Here is an 11,755-nt window from a genome sequence, read left to right on the forward strand (position 1 = left end):
CAGAGGCAGAGGGAGAAGCAGACTCTCCGCTGAGCGGGGAGCCTGACGCGGGACTCGATCCCAGGGCCCTGAGATCATGACCTGAGCCAAAGGCGGGCGCTTAACTGACTGAGCCACCCAGGCATCCCAGTCTCAGTAGTAGTTTTTAAAAGGTTGATATCATACAAAGTGTCTTCTCTGGCCACAACAGGATGAAGATAGAAATCAGGAACAGAAGGAAAACTGGAACATTCACAAATTTGTGGAAATTAAGTAACATACTCTTTTTTTTTTTTTAAGATTTTATTTATTTGACAGAGAGAGACACAGCGAGAGAGGGAACACAAGCAGGGAGAGTGGGAGGGGGAGAAGCAGGCTTCCTGCGGAACAGGGAGCCCGATGCGGGGCTCGATCCCAGGACCCTGGGATCATGACCCGAGCCGAAGGCAGACGCTTAATGACTGAGCCACCCAGGCGCCCCTTAAGTAACATACTCTTAAATCAATTGATCAAAGAAGAAATCACAAGAAAATTAGAAAATATTTAGAAACAAAGATGAAAAATCTTCAACACAACAAAACTATGGAATGCAGTGAAAGCAATGCTAAGAGTTAGGGGAAATTTATAGCTATAAACACATTTAAAAATAGAAAAGATTTCAAATCAACAATCTGAGTTTACTACTTAATGAACTAGGAAGAAAAGAACAGACTACACCCAAAGCTAGTGGAAGGAAGGAAATAATAAAGATGAGAGTGTAGATAAACAAAATAGAGAATGGGAAAACAATAGAGAAAATCCATGAAACAAAAAGCTGCTCCTTTGAAAAGATTATCAAAGTTGACAAACCTTTAGCTATACGGGCTAAGAATAAAAAGAGAGAAGACTCTGATTACTCAAGTCAGAAATGAAGTGGGAACATTATTACCGATAATACAGAAATAAAAAGGATTGTCAGAGTACTGTGAAGAGTTGCACACCAACAAATAGCTTAGATCTAAGTGGACAAATTCCTGGAAACACAGAACCTACCAAGACTACATCACGGAGACACAGAAAGTCTGACTAGACCTACAACTAGTAAGGAGACTGAATCAGTAATCAAAAATCTCCCAAAGAGCAAAGCCCTGGACCTGACAGCTTCACAGGTGAATTCTGCCAAACATTTAAGAAGAATTGACACCAGTCCTTCCCAAACTTTTCCCAAAAATCGAAGGGGAGAGAAACTTCCCAACTCATTCTGTGGGGCCAGCCCTACCCTGATACCAAAGTCAGACAGAGACACTGTAAGAAAAGAAAACTATAGACCAACATCCATGATGAACATGGATGCAAAAATCCTCAACCAAATACTAGCAAACAGAATTCAGCAGCACGTTACAAGGATTATATACCGCAACCAAGTGGGATTTATTCCTGGAATGCAAGTACGGGTCAATACATGAAAACTGATCAGTGTAATATGCCACATCAACAGAATGGAGGGGAGACCACATGATCATCTCACCCTGATGTAGGTCTGCAAAGCATTGGACAAAATTCAAATTAATGTAGAAAAGCATTTGACAAAATTTCATGATAAAAACACTCAACAAACTAGGAACAGAAGGGAACCACCTCCACATAATAAAAACCATGTAAGAAAACCCACAGGAAACATCATACTCAATTGTGAAAGACTGAAAGCATTTCCTCTAAGATGAGGAACAAGGCAAGGCTGCTTGCTTTCACCACTTCTCTTCAACATGGTACTGGAAGTTCTGGTCAGAGCAATTAAGCAAGGGGAAAAAAGGCATTCCACACTGGAAAAGAAGAAGTAAAATTATCTCACATATAATTTTACATGTATAAACCCTAAAGATGACACACACACAAAGCCTGCTTAGGACTAATATATGATTGTAGCAAAGTGTCAGGAGACAGCACACAAAAACCAGCTGCATTTCTGTACACGAACAATGAACCATCTGAAAAGGAAATCACAAAACAGTTCCATTTACAATCGCATCAAAGAGAAGAAAATGCATAGGAATTACCTCAACCAAGGAAGTGAAACACTTGGACGGTGACAAGTACAAGCCCCTGCTCGGGGAGCTGGAAGACATAAGTAAATAAAGACACACCCCATGTCCATGGTTCGGGAGACGAGATGCTGCTGCAGTAGCCGCGTGACCCGCAGTGGGCTGTAGATTGCCCGCAGCTCTTGTCGAAATCCTAATGGCATGTTTTTCAGAAACAGAAAAACCCATCCCAAGGTTCATATGGAATCTCAAGGGACCTGGAAGAGTCAAAACAATGTTGAAAAAGAACACACTTGTTACTCCCACTTAAAAGTCTGAGCCTGAGTCGAATGAAGCCTCCGCTGCACACACCGGTCTCTGGGGAAGCGGCAGGAAGAGCCAGCGAACCCTCACCGTTCAGTTTACGCAGCAGCAACGTGGGGCCCAGCGCCCGGAGCCGAGGAGTACGCATCACCCGGGACCCCCAAGATGCGTGTGCACATGGAGTGTGTGCTGGGCACTGTGCCTGCCCCCGGGGTACAGCCTTGTCCTTGGGAATGCTTGGAAGAAAAAAGGCTGGCTGAGGGGAAGTCGGGCCCAACAGAATAAAAGATTTAAGAGACATCTGGATCCTGTGTAGACACAGATTCAAGTGCATCAACAGCAAAAGACCTTCCCAGTCAGGGAAAACAGACTACGAACTGGCTACTGGATGACAGTAAGGATTATTATTAATTTGTTAGGCAGTCACAATGGCTTGGTGGCTAAGTTGGGTATTTTGTAAGTCCTTACGAGTTAGCTCATCTGGATAACGGCTTCAGGACATGAGGCTATAAAACAGTAGCGCAAACATTCTTGCAGTCAGCACTTTGCACACACATCACTTGATCTCCACAAGCCCTTGATAAGGTGGGTACTGTTATCATTCCATCTTCACAGACGAGGAAACCGAGGCAAAGAGCAATTACGGAGCTTGCCCAGGACCACACGGAAGGTCCGTGGCCAAGGAGGTGAGCCCAGACAGAGGTCCTGGAGTCCAGGCAAGGAAGCACCACACGATAGTGCTTCCTAAAGGGAGAGCATTGAAATCACTATGGCCTAAATGTGTCTCCTCAAATTCATATGCTGGAATCCTAGCCCCCAATGTGATGGTGCTAGGAGGTGGGACTGTGGGCGGTGATGAGCTCATGAACATGGAGCCCCCGAATGGGACCGGTGCCCTCACAAGGGACTCACAGAGCTCCCTCGCCTCTCCACCACAGGAGGGCATGGAGAAGGCGGCTGTCTGCAACCCAGGAATAGACCAGCCCTAACCCCACCATGCTGGTACCCTCTACCCTCCTGAACCGTGCAAAATAAATTCCTGTTGTTCCGATATTTTGTCATAGCAGCCCAAACAGATTAAGATGACGGCCAGGGAGGGAGACCGAGGTGGAAGGCACAAGCCAGTAGGAAGGAAGAGGCTGAAGAGGCACCCACTGCCTTGCACAAGGGACGCCTTAGTGCGGCTCCACCCAGAGCCAGAAAAGCCAACAGCTGCACCCCCCTCCCCTCCCCATGTCTGCAGGGTACCAGGCGCAGAGCTAAGGGCCTCGGTTGCTGGTCCCATCTAAACCTATCACGGTGCTGCGAGATGGCCTACACCACCGTTTTCCTGTGTCATGGATGACAACCGGGGTCAGCCAGCCTGTCCGTGCTCACACAGCTAAAACACAATTCAGTGCATAGCAACTGTTTTCTCGACACGTCTCCTGAGGCAAAGGAAGCAAAAGCAAAAATAATCAAAATAAAAAGTCTCTGCACAGCAAAGGAAAGAATCAACAAAACTAAAAGGCAACCTACAGAATGGGAGAAGATATTTGCAAATAACATGTGCAATAAAGGGTCAGTATCCAAAATATATAAAGAACTGATACAACTCAACACCCAAAAACAAATAATCCAATTTAAAAATGGGCAGGAGACACAGACAGACATTTTTCCAAGAAGACAACCAGATGGCCAACAGACACATGAAAAGATGCTCAATATCAGCCATCATCAGGGAAATGCGAATCAAAACCACAATGAGATACCACCTCACACCGGTCGGAATGGCTAAAGTTAACAAATCAGGAAACAACAGATGTTGGAGAGGATGCAGAGAAAGGGGAACCCTCCTGCACTGTTGGTGGGAATGCAAGCTGGTGCAGCCACTCTGGAAAACAGTATGGAGGTTCCTCAAAAAGTTGGAAATCCAGCAATTGCACTACTGGGTATTTACCCCAAAGAATACAAAAACACTCATTCCAAGGGATACGTGCATCCCAACGTTTACAGCAGCATTATTTACAATAGCCAAGATATGGAATTAGTCCAAGTGTTCATCAACTCATGAATGGATAAAGAAGATGTGATATATGTATATATATATATATATATATATATATATATATATATATATACACACATACACAATGGAATATTATTCAACCATAAAAAGAATGAAATCTTGCCATTTGCAGCAACACGGATGGAGCTAGAGAGTAATGATGCTAAGTGAAATAAGTCAGTCAGAGAAAGACAAATATCATATGATTTCATGCATATGTGGAATTTAAGAAACAAAACAAATAAGCAAAAGGGAAAAAAAAGAGAGTGACAAACCAAGAAACAGACTTTTAACTACAGAGAACACAACTGACGGTCACCATAGTGGAGGTTGGTGGGGGGCATGGGGGAAATAGGTAGTGGGGATTAAGGAGGGCACTTGTTGTGATGAAAAAATAAAAATGAAACAAAATGAAAAAAGATGATGTTACAGGAAGAAACAATGGAAAGATATCTCTGAGGCTGAACATAGACTTTTAATAGAAATGCTGTTTTTTCAATAAATTCTAAAAATTGCTAAAAACATTCAGAATCAGGATGCTAACACATAACTCAAAGGTGACTAAAAATAAAAAGGAGAAGTATTTCAAGAGATGACCCTTCCTCATGCCAAAGTCACTCCTACCCATAATCGAATAAGAAAGTCTCTCCTATTCCAAAGTATCTTCCCCACCCACTTGGCCACCCACTGCCTTCCGTTTTTGCGTCACATTTCTTTAATTTTTTAAAATTTATTTTTGTTTTTTATTTTTTGCCTTTTTTTAAGTAGGCTCCATGCCCAGCGCAGAGCCCAAGGTGGGGCTTGAACTCACAACCCTGAGATCAAGACCTGAGCTGAGGTCAAGAGTCAGATGCTCAACAAACTGAGTTACTCACATTACCCACAGATTTCTTTAATTTAATATGCTTCGGGCTCCTGTAAAAAGTAAAAATGAAAGTAAAAAAAATAAAATACAATTCAGTGAAACATCCCAGGGCATAGAATGGCAATTTTTTACCCCAAACTATGATGCTGTATTTCTCCATTTCCCCGCTTGTCTCAAGAGTGTTCATAATTACTTGCTGAAGCATCCACTTGACAGTGCACCCATATTTTTAAAGAAAGAGTGTGAAATCCATGTGAGGTCTGTGGTCCAGTTCCCTGTGCTCTTGACATGTCAAATTCCCAGTTTCCAGGATGCAGTTACTACCCCCTGAGCTCCGTAAGGCGTCACCAAGGGGGTGGGGAGCTGGGTGATGGGTACAGGGGAACTCTCTACTATTTTTGCAACTTTTTCTGAGTCTATAAATATTTCAAAATAAAAGATTTAAAAAGAAATCATTGTATGACAGAGCGGAAAGGACCTATGGGACCACACTTGGTGATTTCAACTTCCTCCTTTTTGCAAGAAAACAGACTTAGAGTCTCATCTGTGGCGAGGCCTCAGTTAAACCGGGGCTCCCACCTCTTCCTAGTCCACACTGACCTCCCCTCCCCTGCACCCTTGTCCTTGGTTCTCACCCCCTGTCCCGATGCTCACTTCCTCCTCCCTCACCTCCTGCCAAACAGTAGAAACAACCACAGAATGGCCAACTTGGTTGGGTCAGGATGGCACAGCGCAGGCCGGTGCTGGGCACATGCTGGGCTCAGTACTTAGGGCTTCTCTTCAAAATCCTTAAAAAATAAGAGATCAGAAGAAACTTTGACGTCACTGCGCTTGGAAAGGCCCCAAGGTTCAGACACCTTTTTATCTTGTTCCCTGGGATTTGCGGCAGTCACCTGCCTACGTGTTGCCACCATATGGCCCTTCTCACAGAAATCAATTTGCAGAATCATCCAACGAGCTGCAAGCACTCCATGGGCAGTACCACTTGTAACTGATCCATTTCGAGGAAAGTGCTATGAGGAGTGGCTAAAGCAGCAGAGATGCAAACGTTAACATTTGTCTTAAGTTTTCATTTTTCACTTTCAACCGCTTTTTATTTCCACGTAGGGGAACGAGAGGAGAAATGTATCATGGAAGACATTCCAAGCGACACACTGATAACAGGTATGTACGGCGTGCTCCATTGAATGTTGAGCTCAGTATGTCATCTTATGGTACGACGCTAATTTCTTGGTGCATATATCACTTGGTGGTGAGTTTCACGCTAGATGGTTTCCTTTTGAGACAGTTTGTCGAGTTATGCGAACCTAACATGGAAATAGCCTTTGGAGTGAATTGCGTTAATTCATAAACCGGGAAACAAAGATACAACACCACAGAATCCAAGCCTGATTTGTTTTTCTGGTTGTCAGCTTTCCTTAAGTGAAAGAATTTCTGATACCGTTAATCATGCTAATTAGGGTTGAATTCTCAAAAGATAAGTGATGTCTCCGGCCTGGTCCAGTGCAACCGTGCAAAACAGCAAATGTTGAAGTGTCTCTGAGCCTCAGCCTCTGCAGCCCCACGCGCCCGCCTGGCAGCGAGTGGTGCTGGACGTGCACACATGTGCAGAACCGAGACTACTTTCTAAGCGAAGGGCCCGTGAATCCGGCTATCGGCACAGTGACTTCTGCACATTTCCCACACTGCCACCAAGCACATCTCCACGTGGCTGAGCTTAACTGGCCTCCTGAGAAAGAAACAGGTGCCCATGGGTTTCAGAATTGTATGGCAAATACAGTATATTTAATGTTCAAATCCAATTGACATCAAATTCCCTGATTTCAATACAAAAGAGGAAAAAACAGCAGAATGTAAATCTAGTAGTATTCTCCGTAGGAGCCGATCGTGTATTTTGACGTCCAATTCTAACTTACATTGACTAGTGCCAAGTTCTCCTCTCCATTTGTCTTAGCCATTACGCTTGGGTGTTTTATGGCAGGGAATATGGACCCATCCCGCAGAACTTCAAACGCATACAGAGAATCGTGGCGCCAAAGCCAGAGACGGCAGTGTGAGGCCGGGCTGGGGAGGAGCAGAATGGGCAAGGGGTGGTGTGGGGACGCCCAGGGCTGCTGCAGGAGGAAGCAGCGTTTGGGACTGTGCGGTGCGAGCAGGGCGGCCTAAGAACCCTGTGCCCTTGGGCAAGCTACTGAACCTCTCGCTTCATTTGTCAAATGGGATAAAAATAATAATGACACCTGCTTCCTCTTGTCGTGATGATGATGGAATTAATATTTGCAAAGCTCTTAGAATGCAGCCAGACACACAGAACATACTCTGAGTGTTGGCTCATGCCCCCTGACCCCAGCTCTCTCATCCCGGGGGACGTGTGACTCTTGGGTGAGTAGCTCTGTGGCTGCTGGTAATATAATAATAATCTAGATTGTCAAGAATGGAAAAAGGGAGTGCGGCCTTTCTGGGGGAGAGATAAGAGGAGAGGGAGGGAACTTGGTGGGAGCAGCTGTTCTGATGAGCTTTAAACCACCGCTTGCTGGTCCTTGGAGATGTTCTTCAAACAAGGCTGTTGGTCGTTTGTAAGAGGCAAGCACGGAGGGGAAGAGCAATATGCCAGGGAGCACAGTGACCATAATGTGGGAGACTGCTCATCAGAAAGAAAATAATTAGAATTCGGAACCAATGAAATTTTGCTCCTGGGTGGTCCTGCTCAAAAGGTCCCTGGATTTGATTCACTTTGCCAAAGTACCCAGGGTTTCTGTTTTTTCTTCAGAGTACAGACCTTGTTAGAAACAGGAGACAGGAGAAGAGGAGGGCATCACCAAGTTACAGATCAATCTCATTCGTCCACTAGAGCAGCTCCATCCTTGTCTTGTTTTTAAAGATTTTTATCTATTTATTTGACAGAGAGAAAGAGAGAGAGCTTGAGTGGGGGGAGCGGCAGAGGGAGAGGGAGAAGCTGTCTTCCCACTGAGCAGAGAGCCCAACTCGGGACTCGACCCCGGGACCCTGGGATCATGACCTGAGCCGAAGGCAGATGCCCAACCCACCGAGCCCCCCAGGCGTCCCATCCACCCTTGTCTTCATGGGAGACCACACCACTCCTCAGGGGTGTCTCAGCTCAGGCACCCTCGGAAGCCGACCCTGAGCCAAGGATTCTAGTGGGGAGATGCTCTTAGGAGACAGAGGGAAAGTAGCCAGGCCAGGTGACATTTCAGGTGAAGCCCAGAGTCCGGCTGAGCCGGGGGGGCAGGGCCCAGGAACTTACGGTAATACCGCAGACATACAACTCTGCTCTTCCATCGCTGAGGAGACACCCACAGGAGCGATGGCAGGCTGTCGGGGGCAGGCACCCCCCATGGTCACTGCAGGACCATCCACAACAACCGAGCGCGGAGGCTCCCAAGTGTCCGTGGAGAGACGGAATGCGGTATCCACACAATGGAATGTGATTTAGTCACAAGAAGGAATGAAATAAGTAACAATGAAATTCTGATACTTGCCCCAAAGGGATGAGTCCGAAAGGCATCATGCCTGCCGAACCACGTCGGCCACGGAAGGACCAGCCCTGCGCGGCTCCATGCGTGTGAGGCCCCCGAAGCGAGCTGGATTCAACAAGCCAAAAGTAGAGCAGAGGGGACCAGGTGCCAGGGAGGGGCACTGCTTAAACGGGGACAGTTTCTGCTTCAGAGGATGGAGACGTCTGGAGAGCGACGGTCGTGATGGTGGCACCCCAGTGTGAACACATCGGATGCTACTGAGCTGGGCACCTAAAAAGTGGTTAAAATGTTACATTTTGTTACATGTATTTTACCATGATTTTTAGAACATTAAAACAATGGATAAGATGTCCCCCGTGGTGTGTCCCACCTCCTGGCAGGTGTCGTCCCACACCACCCACTGGGCAGGGGTCTCTAAGGCTCACGGTCCTTCCCCACTCCCTGCTCCCCTGCACAAGGCGCTCCTCGGCACTCACAGGTCGCAGCAGAGCCCAGGGCACGCAAACAGCTGGGAAAGGGGCGCGGAGGGTCCAGAGTGGGGCGGCGACAGCGTCCTCGTGGCTGCATGCACACAGATCGTGGTGGCTGTTTCTCCTGGTCGAGGAAATGCGCTTCTGCCCCCAGACTGTTATAATTTCACTTGACACCTTGCCTTGCCGCAAGGGCTTTGCAAACACCCACAGTTCCCACCAACACCAGTTCCGGAGAAATGCCTGCCCTTCTAATCATTTCTCCTCAGTGACAGAGCGACAAGTACCCAAGAATAAATGTAAGGGCAACGATGTGCACGACCTGCACGCTGAAAACCGCAAACCAGCATGGAGGACGAGCTTGCGCTCGTGGGACAGAAAGATGGGCAAAGATCAACAGACACTTCTTAAGGGAGGAGACCCAAGCTGCCAGGAAGTAGATGGGAAGGTACTCGACTTCATGGCTCGGGGGGAGGGCACAGAGCCAAGCCCAAGGAGATGCCGCACCCCCCAAATCATGTGGAAGCAGACCAGGGCCCTCACACACCAGGCCACGGATTTCCCCACTAGTACCAGTCTCCCCGTGGTCCAGGTGAGCCCAGGAAACTCGCGACAGAGATGCAGACGTGTGTCCACATGCCTCAAAATCCTCACGGTGGCATGATCAGCAACGGCCAGAAACCGGATGTGGCTCAGACGCCCATCAACAGACGGACGTAAGTAGTCGCCTCTGCCCACAGCGGACTGTGAGCGGCCGCACAGCGCGCGGTCCGCATGCCCGCGACAGCACACACGCGCTGGCGGGAGGGGCTGATGCGAGCTTGCACACACAAGACGCCTCTGTCCTCACAAGGCCCGGGCCCATCGTTACCTCCAGGAGGCAGGCGGCGAGTGGGGGCGGTTGGGATGCTGAGGATGTTTCGAGCAGGGCGGTCCTGTGGTGATAAGGGGTTGAGCTACACTCTGATGATGAGCGTGGGACGTGCGTGTGCGCCTCCCGTCTGCCACACCCCACCTCGCCGTGCTCCCTCGACACGGAATCTCCGAACGGTTCACAGGTTTGTAGGGAAACAGAGGGTCCTCGCGAGCGTTCCCCTGGAGCGTTCTGGAACACATCGCTCTGCATTCGTAACCACTGCTGAGGGCGCTGGGGGTCAACCAGACGATTCGGCTTTTGAGCACCACCTGTGTGCCTTCATTCCTTTGCTCGCGCATCAAATGCTGACTGCAAAGCTCTGGGCTCAGCACTGGACAGTCTTTCTTCAACTCTCGGAATACACTAGACTTTAGGTTACAGAAGAGTGTTTAAGCACATAGAAAGGTGGTCGCAAAAAACTGGGTGGAAAAATCAGGTTACAGATAGTACATACAGTATGATTTCACTTTTTGTAAAATAGGTAATGTGTACTTATAGGAAAGAGACTAAAGGATAATCCTGAATACCAAAAACCTCTAGAGGGGATTTTTACTTGCTAAGATTTTACTAAAATGCATTTTACTTGTCTGAAACCAACCCAGTGGTCCCCGGTCCCAGCCCCAAGGACTCAGAGTCTGGGGCGGAATGCACGACCACATCAGGGGTCACGGGTCAGGGCTGAGTGCCTGACCCAATGTGCTCCGGGTCCCCGGGAGACCAGGAGAGGCATGTGCCCGCGCCTGCCTGGCACCCGGCAGCTCCCGACCAGGACCCGCCGAGAGAAACAGCCATGGAGGGCGCCTGGGAGGCTCGGGGGGAGGGCACAGAGCCAAGCCCAAGGAGATGCCGCACGAACCACATCTGGGCTTTAACACGCACGCACACGCAAGCACACACATGCGTGCACACACACACGCACGCGCGCGCACACGCTCATGAACACACACACGCACACACACTCCAAGACCATGGGGTGAGTGCTGTAGTTTGAGGTGAGGGGGCCAAGGCCCTCGATTTGGAAATCAAGCTGCGTTTTAACCCTGGCTTGGCCTTTTATTAGCTGATGGTTTCCGATAAGCTGTTCAGCGCCTTCAGCCTCAGGCTCCTCACTGGTACGCATGGGTATCATTCTCCCCACGTCACAGGGTTGTAGAGTTCCGTGGGAGCTGAGGGAAGACACTGCACCTGAAAAGCCCAATAATAAGGTCAGAAATCATTGATCAAGTGTTTACACAGCGCTTAGGACATGACCCGCTAAGTTCTGCATTAAACACGGACTCTTCACACGTTAGGAGACCATTACTACCCGGGCTTGATCCAAGGAGACCGTGAAGCGCAGCTCAAGGCAGGGCCTTGCCCGAGTGTCCCTGCTCCTAGCCAGGAGGACGCGTGGTGAGAAGCAGGACAAGGCAGCCTGTCCCCTCTGGAAGTGCTCGTCCCCACGCGGTGACCAGTCCCTCGGCGGCTCCCGGTGAGCGGTGCTTCTCTGCTGCCATCTGGTGGCAGCCCAGGGCCACGACACCTCCCGCCTTCCCTCCCCTCCGGCCTCTGGGGCTGCGGGGGGCTGCGGGGGGGGGGGGGCAGGCCCGGGGCCTCAAGAAAAGGGAAGAGGGGGCCGGGGGGGCCAGGTTGGTAAAGCGACTGCCTCCGGCTCGGG

General features: G+C 48.7%; 1 protein-coding gene across 1 annotated transcript in view; it reads left to right on the forward strand.

Moving 5' to 3' along the window:
- Nucleotides 1-6,250: 6,250 nt before the first annotated feature.
- Nucleotides 6,251-11,755, forward strand: part of LOC110569723 (transmembrane emp24 domain-containing protein 11) — a 20,213-nt gene continuing 14,708 nt past the window's right edge. Inside the window, exon 1 of the mRNA XM_021677654.1 lies at nt 6,251-6,379. Within this exon, the coding sequence (XP_021533329.1) occupies nt 6,256-6,379 (124 nt within the window). The 5' untranslated portion in view covers nt 6,251-6,255. The remainder of the gene's footprint in view (nt 6,380-11,755) is intronic.

This window comes from Neomonachus schauinslandi, chromosome 2 (assembly GCF_002201575.2).
Source record: "Neomonachus schauinslandi chromosome 2, ASM220157v2, whole genome shotgun sequence".
Lineage (NCBI taxonomy): Eukaryota > Metazoa > Chordata > Mammalia > Carnivora > Phocidae > Neomonachus > Neomonachus schauinslandi.